This window comes from Loxodonta africana, chromosome 23 (assembly GCF_030014295.1).
Source record: "Loxodonta africana isolate mLoxAfr1 chromosome 23, mLoxAfr1.hap2, whole genome shotgun sequence".
NCBI classification, from domain to species: domain Eukaryota; kingdom Metazoa; phylum Chordata; class Mammalia; order Proboscidea; family Elephantidae; genus Loxodonta; species Loxodonta africana.
Genome location: NC_087364.1, coordinates 1,165,671 through 1,189,066, shown reverse-complemented (window position 1 = coordinate 1,189,066; position 23,396 = coordinate 1,165,671). Strand labels below are relative to the sequence as shown.

The 23,396-nt window shown below is 40.9% G+C and overlaps 1 protein-coding gene across 3 annotated transcripts in view; it reads right to left on the bottom strand.

Annotated features, from left to right (window-relative positions):
* Positions 1–23,179, bottom strand: part of TUBGCP3 (tubulin gamma complex component 3) — a 116,774-nt gene extending 93,595 nt beyond the window's left edge. For all 3 annotated transcript variants that reach the window (XR_002786781.2, XM_003414044.4, XM_064275215.1), the window contains exons 1-4: positions 23,012–23,179; positions 13,187–13,294; positions 8,515–8,582; positions 237–314 (exon numbers count right to left, since the gene is read on the bottom strand). Coding sequence is in view for 2 of the 3 variants with exons in the window: in XM_003414044.4 (XP_003414092.1) it covers positions 237–314; positions 8,515–8,582; positions 13,187–13,294; positions 23,012–23,087 (330 nt within the window). In the remaining variant the exon portion in view is untranslated. The remainder of the gene's footprint in view (positions 1–236; positions 315–8,514; positions 8,583–13,186; positions 13,295–23,011) is intronic.
* Positions 23,180–23,396: the final 217 nt, after the last annotated feature.

Below are 23,396 nucleotides of genomic sequence, written 5' to 3'. Positions count from 1 at the left end.
ATTAAAAACAGAACTCTGGAAAGCATCTGCCCACTGGTTACAAGTGGCCTAAAAAAAGGAAGTCGTCTCTTGACCTTTCTTGATTGTCTGGAAGGCTAGATAAGCTTTTTGCTTTCCTCGTATTATTTCCTTAACTACAGAACCTGATTCTTACCAAAATTTGGTATAATTCTCCCAACCAAAGACAGTAAGTCTCTTTTTAGAAGACGTTAAGCTGCTAAAATATAACCATTTACCTTGTTTGGCTGCTTACGCGGGTCTTCACTAAGGCTGAGGAGGAGGTAGAGTATCGACCATTTATTTTTCAAAACTCCCTGTTTAGAAAGAAAATTAGTATTAAAAGAATTCTGTACTACTCTACAGTTTTATCTTCCTCTCTCCTAAATTATACTTATTCGAAAATAAAAATGTATTTTAAAATTTACATGATAACATCAAATCTAAATTTATTTTTCAGGCATCACAAATAGTACCATCCATCAGAAGACAAGAGGTAATGGTCTCAAAATATTTAAGTCCTTGGATCCTTTAACCCTGTAAACTACTCCAAAGTCCCTTAGAACAATTTTTTAATTACCGTATTCCCAAATAACAATATTTCCTCCTCCTAATTTCTACAATAACCAACTTTCTAAGCATACTGATTATGAGAAAAAATGCCATCATAAAATAAGTGATTTTTTTTCCTCATCTATCATGTCTCGTTTAGGTCACAAAATACAGCATTATTGAAAAAGAATTCTAACGTGCAAGATGAAAGTCTTAGCATCCTATGTTCCTAGACTCAAGATTTGGTTTTGAAGCACTGAGTTGTCAGGATGAACACCCCTCACGTTTCTGTGTAAGGGTTATCACAGAGTTCATTAATTTCCAACTGTGAATCACTCCATCCTGACTTCACAAACCTAACAGCAGCCAACCTTGAATGAGCTTTACCCTGAATTTACACAGCATTCTACTCTTTGTGTGTAGCCATACTTCTGGGTGCGTGGGCTAGATTTATGAAGACCCACAGACACTTACAACACGGGAGTTCTTCACTGTATAAAACAGTCACTGGAAGTTTCTTTAAAGAGTGAGCTCATCTGAGGCATTTAAATTAGGGTCTGACTCTAAAAACCGGTTTACACAAACTTTTTAGAAAATTCAACAAACTCTCCATCTGGAGTAACAAAGATAAAAAAGAGGGACAGTCCCAAAGGAGTTCTCAGTTTGGTGATAAACAGACAAATGGACATATAAATGCAAAATACAAAATTACATGATAGAATAAAACATATTTTAAGACAAAGGAGGCTCATCCAACCCAGGCTCAGGTAGTCATGAAAAGACTCCCAGAGGAGATTGGTATCGCTTAGAAAGATGATGGGATGAAAAAGGGAAGAAGGTGAACAAGCACAGCCTTTCCAGGAAATACATAAATGTGGCTAAAGCTAGGAGAATGAAATTTGAAAATGGAACAAAACTTCCTATCAAAAGGGGCCTTGTATGCTGTACCAAGAAATTTGAATTTTAAGCTGAAGACAACAGTAAGCCTTTGAGGGGTTTTACGTAGGGAGATGCCATGATCCCACTGTCCTTTTAGAGAAACCAGACTAACAGTTTTATGAATGCTAGACAACGGGAGATTTATTAAGAAGATTACAGTAATCTGAAAGGCAAATTATGACGGTCTAAACTTAGAAAACTGTAAAAAGAGAAGAGTCAAACCTAGATCCATCTGCCTCCTAAAAGCTCACTCTTTCTGCTCATAACATACTGTTAAGCCAGGCAATTGGTTTATACCCGCAGCTGCCATTTTATGATTCTGACAGGGGTCAAGTACTTTATATATACTACCTCCTGTAGTCACCACAGTAATGCCAGGGCACAGGATTTATTCTCTTCATTCCATAAATAAGAGAAACAAAAGTGATAAACCTAAATAACTTACCTAAATCACAAAGCTACATGCTAGGGTTCAAACCAAATTGCACTCAATAAGACTTGAGGACAGATTGAGTCTGAGAAGGAGGTGAAGGCAACAGTCAAGATGAGAGCAAGGTGTCACTTTTGGCAACAGATAAAAGGCATTATTATTCACCAGAAGAGAGATTACAGATGAAAAAGCAGGCTGTCTATGCATGGTTGTGAATGGATGTTTGGAAGTATATAACAAGAAATAAAAATAGGATCCTTCCAGTTCTGAGGACACTGAGTTCCAAACATCTCGGGAGTTTCCTGAGGAATATCAGAGTAAAGACAGCCAGCAGACACCAGGGAAGATGGCAGAAAACATTCTACCTTTGCAACAAGTCCCAGCTCAAAATAAAGCCTCAGCTATTACCTTAGAATAAGGATGAATATGGGGTAGGGAGCAGGGCAAGTTCCAAAAATGAACAAAATTATACACAAAAAATTAGCAAAAGTTTTAATATGACTTCCTTAGAGAGGCAGCAATTTTTTAACGTGAAAAAGAACAGGTAATAAACACTCAACCTCAGAGTCTGATGAAGAGTCTAATGAAGCGACTACTCACAGGGTGCGAACAGGATTAAGGGAAATGACGAGATGGTGAAGCTCCAGCCGATAAGCAGCCATCTCCATCCCCAGGCCTGGAAGGACAAGGGATGGAAACGGCAGCACCAGAGCCTGGTAAGGGCACAGACACGGGAGAGGGACCGCCCCGCAGGGTCTGCGGATACAGCTAAGCTAGACCACTGCCAAACTGGTGTCTGGCAGGAGGGGAGTGACCTGGATCTCTTTCTTATCCCACCACGCAATCTTATGCTGGTGGTTCTGTCAGTTCCAGCCAAAGTCAATCTATCAGAGCCACAAAGCAAGAGATGCCAGAGGAGGCAACCCATGCAAGTCAGCCCTCGTGAGCACAAAGCACGGCAGGGGAGGGCAGAGCAGAGATCTGGTGGAGCAAGCAGAGAACACCCAGAACACAGACGTTTAAACAGTTCTAAAGTCCTTCAGAACCCGTTACCTTAAATTCTGAAAGATAAAGGACTTCAGGGAAGACAGAACTCTTTAAAAATGTATGAAAACTTAATTTTAAATGTAAAAACATACATGGGCATGATCTACAGGAACATCAAAATAAACGTTTTTATAAAGCAAAGTTATTGAATTAGTGCTCAGCATGACCAACTTATCCCAGCACTGGCAGCCCTATATGAACTGAATTCACCTTACTGACAGTCAGCCGCCATGCTCACCACAAACCCTCGGTACCACTAAAACTGGTCTCCTCACTGCCTGGGTCACTTCTTGACCACTCCACCTTCACAATTTGCTTGTTCCATTCCTCCAAATTGGCCACACTTCCCCTTCTCTTCAGGTCCTTAATTATCAGTCATATTTCAAATTCCAGATCAGCTATATAAGGCACCTTCGCCAGCATTTCCAAATCACACCTAGGCTCCTCCATTCCCAAACTCTTTCCTATATGTCTAAAAACAACAAAAGCAAATAGTAAACCCACTCCTTCAACTTTTCTTGCCCACTGTATGCACAGCACACACTGGCAATAAAGGACCTTCACTGAAGAAAAAAAAAAAAAGAACAAAAATAAGATAAAGACCCTTGCAATTTTAAGGAACTCATTATTTCTGGCAAAAAGATTGAAAGGTGTTATGAACTGAATTGTGCCCCCCAAAAATACATGTTGGAATCCTAACCTGTATAACACAGAATGCAATCCTCTTTGGGATCAGCGTTTTCTTTCTTATGTTAATGAGGCCCTATCAGAAAAGGGTGTCTTAACCTAACCACTTCTGAGATATAAAAAGAGCAGATTAGGCAGACGGACCAAAAACCAAGCAAAAAAAGGGCAAAGATAGATGCCATCTGGAGATAGCCAAAAAAACAAGGAATTCCCAGAACACTAGAGAAGATGAGACAAGGATTTTCCCCCAGAGCTGTCAGAGAAAGAGCCTTACCCTAAAGCTGGTACCCTGATTTTGGACTTCTAACCAAAAAGGTTGGCAGTTCGAATTCGCTACCTGCTCCCTGGAAACCCAAGGGGCAGTTCTACTCTGTCCTATAGGGTCGCTATGAGTCAGAAGCGACTCATCAGCACATAGCAACAACAGCAGCCTCCTCAACTGCGAGAGAACAAATTTCTGTGAGTGAAAGCCTTCCAACTGTGGTATTTCTGTTACAACAGCACTAATAAACTATAAGACATATGGATATGTATCTGTGTATTTTTTCTATTTTAATTAATTACTAGTATTATACTATTCTTCATCTTTGACCTTAGCGGTCGCTACATAAATGTGAGTAACAGTCGTATTAGCTGGTCTTCCTTGTGGTGTATGGATATTATCCTATCACTGATAGCACAACACTTCAGGACAGATCTCAAAATTTTCTTTTTGACAATGAATGCAATACCATTCCTCTTCAAGTTGTCACTGCTGGCACAGTGGACCCTATGACTGTCAGATTTGAGCAAAATGACCCAAATCAATCCTTTTCAGTTCACTAATGCCTAGAATATCGACCTTTATGTGTTCCATTTCATTTCTGATGACTTCCAATTTCCTGGATTCATACTTCGTACATTCCAGGTTCTGATTATTAACGGATGTTTGATGTTTGCAGCTGTTTCTTCTCAAAGTGAGTCACGCCACAACAGCAAATGCAGGTCCCGAAGTCTTGGCTCCATCCACGTCTTTGAGCAGGCAGCTCTTTCCCAGTCCTATTTTGAGAGCCTTCCAACCTGAGGGGCTCACCTTCCAGCACTATATCAAACAATGTTCTGCTGCTATTCAAAAGCTTTCACCTGCTAATTCTTTTCAGAAATAGACTGCTGGGTCCTTCTTCCTACTTGGTTTTAGTCTGGAAGCTCAGCTGAAACCTGTCCACCGTGGGTGCCCATGCTATATTTGAATACTGGTGGCATAGCTTCCAGCAGCACAGCAACACCCAAGCCCCCGCAGTACGACCCTAAACGATGCACAAAGCATCAAAAGAAGATGGAAGGAATACAGAATCACTATACCAAAAAGAATTGGTCAATGTTCAACCATTTCAGGAGGTAACATATGATCAGGAACCGATGGTACTGAAGGGAGAAGTCCAAGCTGCATTGAAGGCATTGGTGAAAAACAAGGCTCCAGGAATTGACGGAACACCAATTGAGATGTTTCAAAAAACGGATGGAGCACTGGAAGTGGTCACTCATCTATGGCAAGAAATTTGGAAGACAGCTACCTCACAAATCAACTGGAAGAGATCCATATTTATGCCTGTATTTCCAAGAAAGGTGATCCAACCGAATGCAAAAATTATTGAACAATATCATTAATACCACATGCAAGAAAAACTTTTGCTGAAGATCATTCAAAAGCAGCTGCAGCAGCATATCAATAGGGAACGGCCAGAAATTCAAGCCGGATTTAGAAGAGAACGTGGAACCTGGGATATCATTGCTGATGTCAGATGGATCCTGGCTGAAAGCACAGAACACCAGAAAGATGTTTACCTGTGTTTTACTGACTATGATAAGGCATTCGACTGTGTGGATCATAACAAATTATGGATAACATTGCAGAGAATGGGAATTCTGGAATATTTAATTGCACTCATGAATTTGTAAATGGATCAAGAGGCAGTCATTCAAACAGAACAAGGGGAAACTGTGTGGTTTAAAGTTGGGGAAGGTGCGTGTTAGGGCTGTATCCTTCCACCATACCTGTTCAATCTGTATGCTGAGCAAACAATCCAAGAAGCTGGACTATATGAAGAAGAACGGACATCAGGTTTGGAGGAAGACTTATTAACACCCTGTGTTGCACAGACAACACAACCTTGCTTGCTGAAAGTGAAGAAGACTTGAAGCACTTACTAACAAAGATCAAAGACTACAGCCTTCAGTATGGATTACACCTCAACATAGCGAAAACAAAAATCCTCACAACTAGACCAATAAGCAACATCATGATAAACAGAGAAAAGACTGAAGTTGTCAAGGATTTCATTTTACTTGGATCCACAATCAATACCCATGGAAGCAGCAGGCAAGAAATCAAAAGATGCATTATACTGGGCAAATTGGCTGCAAGAGATCTCTTTAAAGTGTTAAAAAAGCAAAGATGTCACCTTGAGGACTAAGGTGCGCCTGACCCAAGCAATGGCATTTTCAATCCCCTCCTATGCATGTGAAAGCTGGACAATGAATAAGGAAGACCAAAGAAGAACTGACACCTTTGAATTGCGGTGTGGGTGAAGAATACTGAATATACCGTGGACTGTCAAAAAAATGAACAAATCTGTCTTGGAAGAAGTACAGCCAGGACGCTCCTTAGAAGCAAGGGTGGTGAGATAATGTCTCACAAACTTTGGACATGTTGTCAGGAGGGATCAGTTCTTGCAGAAGGACATCATGTTTGGTAAAGTAGAGGGTCAGCGAAAAAGAAGAAGACCCTCAACAAGATGGACAGACACAGCACCTGCACCAATGGGCTCAAGCATAACCATAATCGTGAGGACGGTGCAGGACAGGGCAATGTTTCGTTCTGTTGTGCTTAGGGTCGCTATAAGTTAGAACCAACTTGATGGCACCGAACAACAGCAACCACTACAATACTATTACTGTTTTCTAATATTTTTGTAGAAAATATATAGTGCTTCAATGAAAAAAATTATTTTTTGTGGGATAGCCCTAGGAAGCTACCAAAAACCAAAACCTTTTGCAGTCAAGTCGATTCAAACTCACAGTGACCCTATAGGGCTGAGCAGAATTGTACCATAGTGTATCCAAGGCTGTAGTCTTTACAGAAGCCAACGGCCACATCTTTCTCCCGCAGACCAGGTGGTGGCTTCAAACCACTGACCTTGTAGTTAGCAGTTGAGTGCTCAACCAGTGCACCATTAGGTCTCCTTCTAGGAAGCTAGCCACTCTTTAAAACACTGATTTTTAGGAATAAGCATTCAGAGTTTCAAAGAAAATTTTGAAAAACAACTATTTTAAATTACAAACTTTCTAAATTCCTACCCCCCCCACAATGGCAAATATTAACTAATACAACAGCTTTACTGAATGAAATTTTCCCTTTTGGGATCCTGGTAAGTCTAAAGGTCTTGGGAATATGGTACGTGACAGACAAACTTTTACAATTTTCAATCTACAGAAGCAGAAGTTGCTTTTCAAAATGGAGAAATATTTACGAAAAGCAAGTGATAGCAGCAGTTTGAGACTATGTGCCTAGAAATGATTGTTCAAAAATAAGGTTCCTATTGTTCACTTTATAAATACTACCAAAGATGGAAAAAGCATACTTTACCAAAAGTTAATCAAACTGAACATTTTATAAGGAATCGAAAATGGTCAGCAAATGAATTTAAGCTTATATTAAAGGACATAATATAGAAGTTGATAAAAAAACTAAAAAAAAAAAAGAAACATGATTTAACTATTAGCAGCATTAGGCCCAACACAGTAATTTTCTTTTTTTTTGTTGTTGTCTTAATACTAACTTACAGCCTCTGGGTGGCCCAAACAGTTGAGTGCTTGGTTGGTGGTTCGAACCCACCTGTAAGCACCGCTGAAAACAGGCCTGGCACTCTGCTTCAAGGTCGCAGCCTTGACAGCCCTATGCAGCTCTACTCTGCACACACTGAGTCTGCCACGAGTCAGGACCAGCTGGATGGCAACTATCGGCAACAATATCAACTTTGTATTCCTTGAGTAAAGCATTAAACGTCTCTGGATTTCATGTTCTCCACTATAAAAGGAGGCAGACAGCTATATGAACTAAGTTTTTTTATAGCCAGAAATCACAAAGATTTTGTCCTATGATTCGAGTGATTTATTGGTATATAAAAACCAAAACCAAACCCACTGCCGTCATGTCGATTCCAACTCATAGTGACCCGAAAGGACAGGGGAGAACTGCCCCATAGACCTCCCAAGGAGCGCCTGCTGGATCTGAATGGCCGACCTCTTGGTTAGCAGCCGTAGCTCTTAACCACTATGCCATCAGGGGTTCCTTATTGATATATAGGCTAGCAAATTCTTTTATAAATAAAACATGTTAGAAAAATCATTCATTTCCAAATCTCAACATCCAACTGAAAAGTTCAAAATTAAAAACTAGTTCTGCAAGTTATCCAATACAGCAGCACACATGAGGGCCCAGTGAACAAAATTAAAGTCCAGTCAACAAAACAAGCTTTTGCTGTCATATGCAGACAAGCCAACATGTCTACCAATATGCTTCCAAGAGTAATGTACTCAAGGCTTCTGTAACACAAATTTAATACTTCAATAATTCCAATTTGTTATTTTCCCAGTTAGCTTCTTTCATCTTTATAAGCAGTTTACCATTAAATCCAACTAAAACTGACTTCTCTAATATTAAAACTCTTTTAAAAAAAGCATACTGTCCACAAATTAAAATCCATTTTCCAGTAAAGAAAAGCTGAATGTGATACCACAAACAATGCTCAACTGTTCCCATACCACTCCTAAGACCTTCACCCACAGTGGAAAGGCTTTCAGAACAAGGGTATGATTGATACCTGCGAATGAAGTTTTCTGTGGAGTTCTGAAAATAATGCAACATCTGCTTCTCTTCGTTGTCGGATAACTGAAAGGTTAGAAAACAAACTCAGTATGTGTATCACATACACCGAAATTCACGTTATGATACTATTTTACCACCAGCAACAGGCAGCTTGACATGCTGGAAAGAATCCTGGACCTAAGAGTCAGAAGACCTACACGGTAAGTGACTGTGGACATTATTAGGGTGGTCTCAAGGAGTTTATATGAAAATTAACGAAGATAATAAAAATGGTGGAATCTTTTAAATTCTGAATATAAATATTAATAAGAGTGAGGAAAACTATCACCAGCTTAACAAGTTAATAGTGGCTACCCAGAGGGAGAGATGGGAACTGAAAATAGTTTTGGAATCTTAAACTCAAATAGTAGTTATGAAACACTATGACAATCTATGATAGCTTATTTGACCTGGACTACACATTCTAAGCATTTTGCTGACATATACAGCAATGCTGTCATTTTTTTTTTTTTTACACATTCTAAGCATTTTGCTGACATATACAGCAACGCTGTGTCATTAGTATAAAATGTATTAGTTAATTACTCTTTCAAAATAAAACCCAAAATAGCTTATTATTTAATCTTTACCTACTAAATCATTTTATTAATAAATGAAGGTAGAAAAACGTCTTCGGGTTGATTCCAACTACATTTCTATTTATTTGAAGGTGGCTGTAGCAAATGAAGAAGCTGCTGGGTAGTACAAACTGTTAATATGCTTGGCTGCTAACGAAAAGTTAGTGGTTCAAGGCCACCCACAGGTGCCTTAGAAGGCCTGGCAATCTACTTCAGAAAAAAATCAGTCACTGTAAACCTTGTGTACAGTTCTACTCTGACACACGTGGGGTTGCCATGAGTTGGAATCTACACTATTGCAACTGGTCCATGGAACAAATGAAAAGTTCACGTTATTCCTTTATTTGTTCCACAAAACAGGAAGCCACAGACTGGATTTTAAGTTCCTTGAATGAAGAGACTCTACTTGCTCATGTTTACAAAAACACTGAGCAGGCTTCCTTATACAGTTGCCTCTCAAAGAAATTCTTTCATTAAATCTAGTAAAACAGGTACTACTTTTTAAAAGCTAAATTATAACTTCAATAGTTTCCAGTGAATCTTTGTGTTTATCCCAGTTTAGCAGTGTAACTTTAACTTATCAGCCAGTCCCACGTAGCCTTAAATGTTCTAACTCACTTGTAGAAAGACACTGACTGACTCTAAACTCTCTGAGTGGCTGCTAACTGGAAGGCTGGTGGTCAGATCCGCCCCAATGTGCTTCGAAAGAAAGGCCTGGAGACCTACTTCCACTGAAAGCTCTATGGAGCACAATTCTACTCTGAAACACACTGCTTCGAGAGAAAGGCCTGCAGACCTACTTCTGAAGCTCTACGGAGCACAATTCTACCCTGAAACACACACGGCTGCCGTGAGTCGGAACTGCCTCAACAGCAACTGGTTTGGTTTTGGTTTTTCTTTTTTAGTAACTGACTTTATAGCCAGCGATTCTTCACATTCATCAGCTAGGAACGGGTATCGTGGTATCATGTAACAGTTATATAAATCATATTCCAGGGATTACATAATCATAACCATATTTGTACTTTCAACTCTTCCTATATAAAGTTAAAGCTATCTTTAAAATGTATTGTTATGAGGTGCATTTACCAAAACTAATGCAATTACAATTCAATATAATCCACTATCTTTTGCAACATATAAATACACTCCAAATAAACAAAACCATAAAAATAAACAAGTGTCTTTCCTCAGCTACTGCTAAGGTGCTTGGTTCTTCTGAAGAGGCTAAGACCACAGAGGGTGAGACCCTCTCTTCACCCAGTACCCAGCAGCAAGCAGCAGCCACCAGCCTATGGCCAGTCCACACAACGGCCCGTCTCTGAGCTAACCTGCGTCTGCTTTGCCCTCGTCCTGCGTGACAACAAGATGATAGTCATAAGGAAGATCAATGCCCTCATTAAAGCAGCTGGAGTAAATGGGGAACCTTTTTGGCCTGCTTGTTAGCAAAGGCCCTGGCCAATGTCAACAGCGGAAGCCTCCTCCACTATGTGAGGGCTGGTGGACCTGCCCCAGCACCAGGCACTACACCAGCAGGAGGCCCGGCCCCCTCCACCACTGCTGTGCCAGCTGAGGAAAAGAAAATGGGAGTGAAGAAGAACCTGAGGCTCCAGTGATGACACAGGCTTTGGTCTTTTTCACTAAACCCCTTTTGTAACATGTTCAATAAGAAGCTGAACTCTTAAAAAAATCAGAAGTTCTTTCCGTGGAATGAGACTGACTCTAACTAACGCATATAATAGTCATAGGACAATAAAATAATAGTAAATAATAATAAGAATGAATGTAGAATATTAGATGATGTTTCATTCTACTAGGCTGCAAACCAAATCTTGAGTTACAAAGTACCCCACTTGACAACATGAAAAACTAAGATACTAAAAACTGGTATGTTTGCTGTCACCCATGATCATTTTTGTTAATCGTTTCAATTTAAAACGTATTAACATTTTATACCTGAAGTTGGCAATATTAAAAAAAAAAAATTTACTGTGTTATTCCAGAGAGCAAAACAACTGTAACTCAACTGATTTAATATACCGACAACCATAATAAAATTTCAAAAATGTTAAAAAAGCATTTCTAAGAGTTAATGAAGTATGACTGACCAACAGTGACCATTACATAAGAGTACAATCAATAATGTTCGATCAACCACAACTGTCAGCAGCGGAGCTGGGTACTTGGGAAGGTGGTGCTCAAGCGAAGCTGGTAGGGGCAGCTGCTGGGCGCACGGCAGAGGGTGGACACCGCGTCAGTACAGGACAGGCTGCACTTTCAGAAATGCAGACTCTACACAGGAAAAACTGTGCCTGGTTAGCTTCTTCTTAAAAAAAAAAATTCCAAGACTTTCCTTAAATATTCACTGCAACAATGTCGCTCTCAGTTCTTAAATCTGATTTTAGGCAAATTTTATTTTTAGCTGTTACCCAAAAAAAAAAAAAACCCAGTACCCTTTACGCACATGTGTAAATGTTCACCATGAGACCTAGAAATGTGAATTTGTAAGAGGAATGGTCCGGAGCATATACGTCTAATGCAGCACCTTGCAGGTGGGGTTCTCAGTTACAAATTAAAATCAAAAATAGTTCAGGATTCAAGGAGAGAGTGCGCTGCTCAATTGGTGCATGCTTCACTTCGTATATTCTCAACAACAATAAAATAAAATTTTTTAAAAAAGACAGTACATTGCTTTTATGTTCATAACTTTAGAGACATAGAAGGAAATGAGTCCATATAGGTTAGCAGCAGGACTGTTGTTGTTGGATGTCACTGAGTGGATTTAAATACTCTGTCTTTATCTTTGCCTTACATGATACACGCACACTAAGTAACATCAAAAACCTGAATCATAGCAGCAGATAAGTAATTTCAAACTTACATGACTTATCAAGTCCTCATCAGGCAAAGGCAGCTACAGCTGGACCCAGTCACGCACATGACACAGCAATCAATTCCTCTCATCCAGCTGACTCACAATCTAGCTCAGTTACACGTCTCTGTGATACAGGACAGCTATACAGACTACAGACCAAACACAGCTAATAAAGCAACAGCTGAGTGTCGGGCAACTGTGCCGTAAGAACAGATCTCCTAGAAGGTATCATTACAAGTTTGCCAAAACACTCAGAAATAAGGGCAAAGGCCCATTTCATCTGGGTAGCATCGCAGCTAGGCACCAGCGGGGAAAACATAAGACTCTCCAGAGCAGGTTCCACACCAGTAGCGGAGCTCAGCTCATACATCCCCGGAACAGGGAGTTGGCCACTGGGGAAAACAATCCTTCAGCTGGGACTACAGCAGTTCTCTCTCATACATGGTTCCCTATACTCAAAGCCAAGCTTCCCTTCCCACAGAAATTCTAGAGGTAAAGAGAAGCAGTACAGCCCAAGTTTTGCAATCGCCTAATCCATCAATACACCACTTGCTAATAAACAGAATCACGGCCAATGTCAAGAACACTTTTCTTCCCTAAGGAATTAACATTTAAGAAAGCTTTAAATACAATTTTAGAATTAAAATCTTCACATAGCAAGGAAGTTCCAAAGAACTAGAAGTTTGGATGTTGACAGCTACAGAAGCAGTATTTGCTTCACTAACAGTTTTGTTTTTACTACCAAGGCAATGTTCTATGTTATCTTATCAAAAAGTGTGGAATATTAAACGCCGCACCATATTTTTATGCAAACAGCTTATTATACTTTTTTGCCAACCAACAGCCCCCTCACGAATTATTCTCCTGGGTGCGCTATGTGTGTTAGATTTTGTGTGGGCACATGATTTATATAGGTGTGTTATTTGCGAAAATACAATAAATCATAAGTAGGAAGTTATATTAAGTCCTTTTATCTTCCTCACACTCTTAACCAGATTATGTTTTCATATTTAAAATAAACCTCATTCACTATGTTCTAACAAAGGACAAAACTGAGTTGCCATTTTTAATACTACTTACAGTTGAAATGTGCTTGGTGACCACTACACACATTCTTAAACTCTGACAAGTTTAGGAAACTAAAAAAAATGACAAAATTTTTAAGAAATACGTACGTTCTTTCTTGATTTTTTCAGCTACTAGAAATTCATCTCTTTCAACAGTGGGGGCAAAGTTGCTGCCGATAACTCGCACAGCGTACTGGAACTGTTGGGCTGCATCAGCTGAAAGAAAACATTATGATTTACCAACACTAACAAAACTAAAAGCTAAACAAAAGGATTTAAATTATTACCAATCAAAGTAAGTTTAAATTACTTGAAGCTTCTTGATTTGAACCCACCAGCTGCTCTGCAGGAGAAAGATGTAGCAGTCTGCTTCCATAAAGATTTATAGCCTTGGAAACTCCCTGAGCAGTACCACTCTGTCCTATAAGGTCACTATAAGTCAGAGTTGACTTGATAGCAGTGGTTTTTTGTTTTGTTTAGTTTTGAACACTTATTCAATAAAGAGTTTTCAAAAAAAAATAAGGCATAAGCCCCCAAGAACAAAGAAAATAAGGCAAAAGCAAAGTTAACAAAATGTTAGCAAAAAGAAAGCAGATGAATAAGTGGTAACAGATTTAAGAGGACTGTGAAATCTAAAAGCTAAATGCTCGTATAAAATGGGCAAAAGAAAAGTGGGGAGACAAAGCTAAGAAGAAATACAATTCTCACTATGAAACCCCAGAGAGGCTAAAGGACATGAAGGAACTTGTTACCGCTGTAAAAGGGGAATTCTGCAAGTGGGAGAGAAAAAGGAGGACTGGCTGGAAGTGAAAACCATTAGCCTCCTTAGTCCCCTAACCTCAGCCACACAACCAGACATCTATCTATCCCCCCACCCAAGCCAACCAAAGCAAATCTGGATGGAACATCAGGCACGGCAAAAGAACTTAGTAAAAGCTAACTGAATGTAAGGACCCCAAGCCCATCTTCCTGGAATACTGGAAGTCAGAATTCCTCTGCTGGGAAACTGAACAGCCCAACGGAAAGGAGAGTCAGATACCGATGGATGGGATTCTCCAGCAAACAGGTTCCTATCCAACCACTCCACCGAGAAGTTCAACACTTCACGAACTCTGCCCCAGCACACACACCTCCTAAGTCAACCTCACCCTAAACCAGGGCTACATACTGGTTCTGTCCACTTAGACCACAGGCTAGAATGTGCATTTCCACCCCAGGTATACTGAATCAGAATCTACATTTTAACAAGACCCCCAGAATCAAGTTACATACCCAGTCAGAAAATATCAGCCCGAATAACAAAACAAGACCCAAATATATGCTGTCCACAAGAAACCCACTTGAAACATAATGATGAGCGTAGCTTAAAAATAAAAGGATGGAAAAGATATGTCAGGCAAACACTATTCAAGATAGTTGTGGTGGAGATGCAGAGTAACTAGTGGGTATGCCAAATGCTACGGCCACTCTGGAAAAGTTGTGTAGTTTCTTAAAAAAGGTAAAGAAATACCTACCATCTGACCTAGGAATCCCACTTGCAGGTATTTATTCTAGAAAAATAAAACCTTACATTGTGAATGTTAATGGCAGCATTACTCATAACTGTCAAATACTGGAAACAATCCACGTGCCCTTCAGTGAGTGAACGGACAAATAAACTTGTTACACCCAGTCAGCAATCAAAAGGAATGAACTATTAATACATGCGACACCATGGGTGAACTGCAAACACACTTTGTTCAGTGAAAGCCAGTCTGCAAAGACTGCACACTATATGATTCCATTGACACGACATCCTGGAAATGGCGTACAGGAACACGGAACAGACAGCGCGTGCAGGAGGGCGGGGAGGGTCTGACTACAAAATGGCAGCACGAAGGATTTCTTTGGGGACATTGGAATTATTATGTAACCAGTTCCTGGTAGTGGCACCAAGAATGTGTTTACACTCTCAGAACTATATACGATGGCCCCCTCAGAAAAAGTGATTTCTACTCAATTCAAATTAAAAAAGGGAGAAGGGGCTGTAACACGTACTACAGAATATTGCTGATACACTAGTATGGCGCCATGTCACTCTGCCTGGAAAGAAGGCCCTGAGACAAACAACAGAGTGACTGTTTGGCACACTACAGAAGGAAAACCCAATCCTTGGACCCCTCATCATCTCTCCTTCCCTCCCTGCCACGCCACGTATTAAGGCAGGCAGAAGCCACCTCCAATGACAAGCGATAAATACGGAATCTTGAGCCACAGAAGCAGGGCAATGCCCCAAAGGGCTGTCAACACCAAGGCAGAATGGGACACAGGGAGGCCCAGAAGCCTAGTATGCGGTACCAAGTATGGGGGCAAATTCCACCACTCAATTTTACAACAGTCCCAAGAGCTAACCTCAGCAGCAGCGGCTAACCCTTCTCTCAGGAGAGCTACCCCAAATATCAACTACAAAGATGAAAAATAAAACAAAAGGATAACCACATACTTGGACTTAATCACATCATAAATAAAAATCAACAAAATTAACAAATAGAAGAACCTACACTTGAAGAAATCAAAATAATTGAACAAGCACAAAAGAACCGCTGGATAACAATAATTAACATCCTTAGCTATGTAAAGGAATACAGCAGGACATCTAACAATTGAACACTGAGATAAAAAGAAATGAATTTTGGGAAATGAAAATAAACATTTGTGAAATTTTTAAAAAGTTCATTAAATAGGTTGAATAGCAGAATAAATATAAGTAAAGGGGAAATTAAATGCAAGCTGGAAAGTCAAACATAACAAAAGGCAGAACACTTAGAATTCATGGGGAAAAATTACTGAAAGAAGTAAAAGCAAAAATTTTCCATAGTTAAGACATTTCTGATCAGCGCCTGATCTCTAAAATCTACATGATACTGCAAAAACTCAACTGCAAAAAGACAAATAACCCAATTAAAAAATGGGCAAAAGATATGAATAGACACTTCACTAAAGAAGACATTCAGGTAGCTAACAGATACATGAGGAAATGTTCACGATCATTAGCCATTAGAGAAATGCAGATCAAAACTACAATGAGATTTCATCTCACTCCAACAAAAGAACTGCCATTAATCCAGAAAACACAAAATAATAAATGGCTGAGAGAATGGAACACTTCTACACTACTGGTGGGAATGTCAAATGGTACAACCACTTTGGAAATCGATTTGGCACTTCCTTAAAAAGCTAGAAACAGAACTACTAAAACCAAAAACCAAACCAAGCCCAGTGCCGTTGAGTCGATTCCGATTCATAGCGACCCTGTAGGACAGAGAAGAACTCTCCCATAGAGTTTCCGAGGAGCGCCTGGCAGATTCAAACTGCCGACCCTTTGGTTAGCAGCCACAGCACTTAACCATTACGCCACCAGGGTTTCTGCTATACGATCCAGCAACCCCACTCCTTGGAATATATCCTAGAGAAATAAGAGCCTTTACATGAACAGATATACGCACACCCATGTTTATTGCAGCACTGTTTACAATAGCAAAAACATGGAAGCAACCAGGGTGCCCACCGACCGATGAATGGGTAAATAAATTATGGTATATTCACACAATGGAATACTACACATCGATAAAGAACAGTGAGGAATCTGTGAAACGTTTCATAACATGGAGGAACCTGGAAGGCATTATGCCAAGTGCAATTAGTCAGTTGCAAAAGGACAAATATTGTATAAGACCACTATTATAAGAACTTGAGAAATAGTTTAAACTAAGAAGAAAACATTCTTTTATGGTTATAAGAGGGGGAAGGGAGGGAGGGTGGGAGAGGCACATTCACTAATTGGATAGTAGATAAGAACTACTTTAGGTGAAGGGAAAGACAGCACGCAATATAGGGGAGGTCAGCATAATTGGACTAAACCAAAAGCAAAGAAGTTTCCTGAATAAACTGAAGGCTTTGAAGGTCAGCATGGCAGGGGTCTGGGGACCATGGTTTCAGGGGACATCTAAGTCAATTGGCATAATAAAATCTAGTAACAAAACATTCTGCATCCCACTTTGAAGAGTGGCATCTGGGGTCTTAAACGCTGGTAAGCAGCCATCTAAGATGCATCAATTGGTCTCAACCCACCTGGAGCAAAGGAGAATGAAGAACACCAAGGACACAAGGTGATTACGAGCCCAAGAGACAGAAAGGGCCACATGAACCAGAGACCACATCATCCTGAGACCAGAAGAGCTAGATTGTGCCCGGCTACAACCGATGACTGCCCTGACAGGGAACACAACAGAGAACCCCTGAGGGAGCAGGAGAGCAGTGGGATGCAGACCCCAAATTCTCCTAAGACCAGGCTTAATGGTCTGACTGAGACTACAAGGACCCCGGTGGTCATGGCCCCCAGACCTTCTGTTGCCCCAGGACAGGAACCATTCCCGAAGCCAACTCTTCAGATATGGATTGGACTGGACAATGGGTTGGAGAGGGATGCTGGTGAAGAATAAGCTTCTTGGATCAGGTGGACGCTTGAGACTATGTCGGCATCTCCCGCCTGGAGGGGAGATGAGAGCGTGGAGGGGGTTAGAAGCTGATGAAATGGACACAAAAAGAGAGAGTGGAGGGAGAGAGCGGGCTGTTTCATTAAGGGGAGAGTAATTGGGAGTGTGTAGCAAGGTGTATATGGGTTTTTGTGTGAGAGACTGACTTGATTTGTAAGCTTTCACTTAAAGCACAATAAAAATTACGAAAAAAAAATTTCCAGTTTAAAAAAAAAAAGCAATCTCAGATTGAAAGGATCACCAAGTATTAAGCCTGATAAACTTTCAAACCCCACACACAGACAAATTTTAGCAAAACTTCAGACCATAAAAAATATAGTGATAATCCTAAAACTGCCACATACAACTTCAAAGGAGTAAGAGTCAGATTAACATCAGACTTCTCATGAATAATACTAGAGGCAAAAAGACAGTGAAGGAATACCTTCAAAGAGCGCAGAGTAGAAAATAACTTTAGACCAAAATTTCTACGTCTGACTGATGTAGTACAGGGATAGAAGAGTCAGGAGAAAGAAGGACATTTTCAGACTACTAGGCAATTATTTAGAAAAGCCGCATGTAAAATGACTTCCCATACTTCAGCAAGTCCCACTGACTTTATCTCTGAACGTATATACCAAATACGGTCACTCTACAGCTACTCCGTGATTGCAGTAAGTCTCCTAAGTAGCTGGTCATCCTGCTTCTGCTTTCTGCCCCAACGGTCAGAGTGATCTTTCTAAAACACAATCAATTCCACTGTTGCGCTCAAACCCTCTCATTGCACTCAATAAAAGCCAAACTCCTAATCGTGACCTACATGATCTGGCCCCTAGCTAAGCCAGTTACAGTCTATCCTGACTTGTGGTGACCCCTTGTGTATTACCTCACCAATATCACCTTCTACCTTTCAGTCTTGACCACTCTGACTGCTGGGGCAGAAAGAAACAGGATGACCACCTACTTAGGAGACTTACTGCAATCAGGCAGTAGCTGTAGAGTGATGGTATTTGGTATATACTTTCAGAAATAAAGTCAACCAGGACAGTCCTGATGAAGTAGGATGGAAGAGGACCCACAGGCAGGGTGATAACATTCCTTGTCTCTACTCCAACAGTCGGAAAAGTATGCCTTCAAATTATACACTGATGAGGAGGAATTAATTAAGATAACAAGCTCTGGAATAAGAGACTTGGGTTTCAATGCTGGCCCTACAATTCACTAGCTACATGTCAGTGAGCAAACTACTTGCCTCTCCAAGTCTCAGTTTCCTCATCTATAAAAAGAGTTTAATAATGATTATCCCAACCTTCCCAGATTGTCTTGAGAATTACATACATATACCTCAAAGTGTGAGCACAACCTCTGGCATATAATAAGTACTCAATAAATGTTAGTTATTTTTATTATTAGCCTGAAAATATTTTTCAAATACGTGTTATGTCTGCCACAGGCATTAAAGCAAAACTCAAAAAAGCACCCACAGTTTTTAACTTTAAGCAACATAAGTAACTTGGCCTTCATCCTAAGGATCTGTTTTCTACAAAGGACCCTCTAGCTGCAATGAAGAAGAACAGCCAGAGGGCGTGCAAAATCAGGGCAAGAAGTTCAGCTGGATTACACTATTTCAGTCCCAATTATGAAGGCTCCAAAGAACACTTAGATATGGACCGAAAAGTTTTTAAGTGAAAGAGAGTTATCCTTTGTATAACAAAAGGGTTACAGATACATTTAGGTAAAAGACAATAGCTGAACTTAAAGATGTACAAAAAGAAACAAAGCTCAAGCGTACAAAAATTCAACAATCGTGTGCTTTCTAAGGCTTCAGAATTACATAGTCTGTCACATAGTGTTATTATAACAAACCGTTTATATTGAAAAACGTATCTAATATAAATTTCCTTTATTTCTTCTTTATCTTAGAGATGTGTAAAAACAAACCGTTTATATTGAAAAACGTATCTAATATAAATTTCCTTTATTTCTTCTTTATCTTAGAGATGTGTAGGTAGGTTTTATTATCAATTAACATATACTGATATATTGTCAATTTTCATTTCAGGATAGTAAAAGAGGATTACAAAACAGTTATGAAGAGAATGTTGCCTCTAATAGAGCTGAAACACTGTTAGCATCAAGCACACTGTTTCCAATGATGGAAATCACAACCAACCAAAGATAGAACAGTAAGTAAATGGAGCTTCAGGGAAGAGGCAAGCCTAGGGAGACACAATTTTCCTGTTACTGGCTGGTAGTATACCCTTCAAGCAAATCCACAGGTGTTATAAGCTGAAAAAAGTGAGAAGTAATGATTATAATAACTTCGTAAAAATGTCAAGCATCATTATAGCTAGATGCTTTGCTCCTGAAGGTTCCCTGAAGCTAACTGTATACTTAAAAAAAAAAAAAAAAACTTGGGAAAACTTGATTAGAAATTCACATTAAACTACCAAGTGTTTACTATGCCTCAATTTCAGAGTCTAAAAATATATATATATTATAAAAATATAGGGCCAGTTGTTTTTAACAGTCACTAGAAAAAGTTTAGAGACAATCAAATGTTCCACCCAGTTATCAGATAAAATGCCCACTAAGGAAAACAAATTTTGTTAAAATTCCAAGCACTGTAAAGGCAACAGTAATACTGCGCCTCTGCTCACCAAGGCAGAACAAGGCAGGCTATTAAATGATAATAAATTCTTCAATAAACAGTGACATGATTTGGAATTACAAATATCTTAATTGTTTGGCAATCCTACCTATCCAGAACACAACCATGAGAATAAATACCATCATCCTCAAAGAGTTTCATGATATACTTTATTCAGAGAGGATCCTTCAGGATCTCACTAAAAAGCCTATTTACTCTTAATTTAGACACAATTCGAAATGGGAGACAGTAAGGTGAAGAACTCTGCTGAGAAGTCTTTCGATCTCCAAGAAAAGATGAAATTTTTTGTCAAGGAACTGGAGAGTCAAATTTTAAAGCTGTTTTGAAGTTGAGAAATATTCTACCATAAAATGAATGACCTTCAAAATCCAGTCATGTGATCCCATTTAAATGAAATATCTATAATAGGCAAAGGCATAGAGACAGAAAAATAGATTAGTGGTTACTCTTGGGTTGGGGGGTCGTGGTGGGAAGAAGGGCATAGGGAGTTACTGCTCACTAGGCGTAGAACTTCTGTTTGAGGTGATCACTAGGCGTAGAACTTCTGTTTGAGGTGATCACTAGGCCTACGTAGAACTTCTGTCTGAGGTGATCACTAGGCGTAGAAATTCTGTTTGAGGTGATAAAAAGCTTTGGAAACAGACAGTGGCGATGGTTGAACAACACTGTGAATATACCTAATGCCACTGAATTGCACACTTAAAAATGATAAATTTTTTGTTGTATGTATTTAACCTCAATTAAAAAAAAATTTTTAAGGTTAAGGAGGGACTATGGTGAAAAAACATAAAGGTCTTAGGGAGCACAAATGGTTTGTATTTGACCACTAACCTAAGGGTTGATGGTTCCCACCCACTTGTATTTGTATTTGACCACTAACCTAAGGGTTGATGGTTCCAACCCACCCACTTCCACCATGGAAGAAAGGCCTGGTGATTTGCTTCTGATAAGATTACAGCCAAGAAAGAACTATGGAGAAGGTCTACTCTGTAGCACATGTGGTTGCCATGAGTTGGAATCAACTCCATGACAACTGATTTTTATGGAGAAAAAAATTAAGTCATGGCAATGGCAACGTTTATGTTGTTTAGCTCCAGTGGAAAAAATGTTAAGGGTCGCTCTGAGTCAGAATCGACTCAACGGCAACAGGTTTCATTTTTTTGGTATAATGAAAATACTGGTATTCAAGCTGTTAAGTCATAACCAGCAATCCTACGGTTATCCCATTTCTCCCAGGATTAGGAGCATTAGAGAAGTTAACTAAGAGTGCTGGAGATACACATACAGGAGCTAGAGAGAAAAAGAGAAGACAGCACACAAGCTTATGCCCACCTCAAGACCTTTGTCCCTGTTCCCTCAACCTGGAACACTCCCCAGATACTCACACCACCCTCCTCACTCCAATCAGGCCTCCAAACATCTCCTCAGAGGCCTTCTCTGACCTCCCTCTCTGTGCTTTTACTCTACCATTAGTGATAAGTGTTTTCATCTTAAGACTCATCACTAATTATCATCATATATTTATGTGTTTATCATCTACGTTTTCCACTAGAATGTAAGCTCTATGAGATGTCTATCCTGTCCACCTCTACCTCACCACGCCTAGCACAGTGCATACTTAGGGTGAACAGTGATGAGATGGAACGTTACAAAATGTAGCAGGAACTATGAAGTCGGAGTCCCTTAATATGTTGTTGTTGTCGGGTGCCGTCAAGTCAGTTCCCACTCATAGTGACCTTATGTACAACAGAATGAAACACTGCCTGGCCCTGCACGGTTCTCACAATCGTTGTTACGGTTGAGCCCACTGTTGTAGCCACTGTGTCAATCCATCTCCTTGAAGGTCCTCCTCTTTTTCGCTGACCCTCTATTTAACATAGACACCCAAAAAATTTACCTTTTGCCCCAAAGGTTATCACAGAACATCAAATAAATGGCACACACTAACTGTCATGTGTTATAAGAGAAAGGTCAAACTACAGCGTCAACACTTTATTAAATGTAGTATTTTAAAAGTCTTCCCTCAAAAATTGCACAATTTCTTTTCCACATTGTAGTGCTTAAGGAGTAAGTAACCCAGTTACTTCGATTACCGCAAAATTCTCTCATGATGCATCTAATTCTCCTCTCCCCCGTGCCAAGAGATGACATATTGGACCATTTTTAAAAATACCTCGGGTACAGAAGAGCTTTACATATTGCATAGGATTGGTTTTTGGTTTTGCTTCTTAGTAGCAACATCCGCTGTGTGAACTTTCCTGAATAGTTTTATATAAAATCCAACCTTCAACCCTTTACTATTAAAAAAAAAAAGGTAGCTGGTAGTCACAAGTACCCCTTCACGTAACAACGATACACTTTCCTAAGAGAAAGGGGAAAACGACGTGGCCGCCCCCGTGGCGTTGCGACCCGAGGAGCTAACGTCGCCCTGCACCGCCCTCACAGCGTGTGACTGGGAACCGGGTCTACCCTTCTCCCGCCGCGTCAGCAAAAACCCAAATAATAAACCCAAATGAAGCGCCCGGGCTCCCGTCACGTCAGAGGCGGGGATGAGCGGGCGGCCCGGCAGCCGTCTCCGAGTCCTCAGCTCCCGGGGCTCCGAGCCCTCAGCTCCCGGGGCTCCGAGCCCTCAGCCCCGACACCCTCCGCCCCGCCGCCGGCAGACTCCGAGCTCCGCCAGGAAGGCAGCGGCCTCCCGCCCCGGCCTCCCCGCCCCGCGGCCCCGCTCCCGAGCCCGGGCGCCCTCACCTTCGCTCTTGCCCAGAATCCGGCAGCACAGGTTCTGCAGCAGAACGTTGGGCGACTTCTGGTCCGCGACCGCCATCGTCGCCCCGGCTGTGGAAACGGGCGTCGCCGGGGAGCCTGAGGGAGGTGGGCGCGCGGGCCCAGCCGCCGGGGAGCCTGAGGGAGGTGGGCGCGCGGGCCCAGCCGCCGGGGAACCTGAGAGAGGTGGGCGCGCGGGCCCAGCCGCCGGGGAGCCTGAGGAAGCTGCCCCCACAGCGCACCCGCCGGCCGCCGCCGCCGCCTCCTCAGGCCGGAGCGCGCTCCCGGTCTCCGCCGCGACCCGGCCGCTGCTGCGCGCAGGGACCCGCGTACCGGCCGCAGCCGTAGCCCCGCGCCGCGCTCTAGCTCC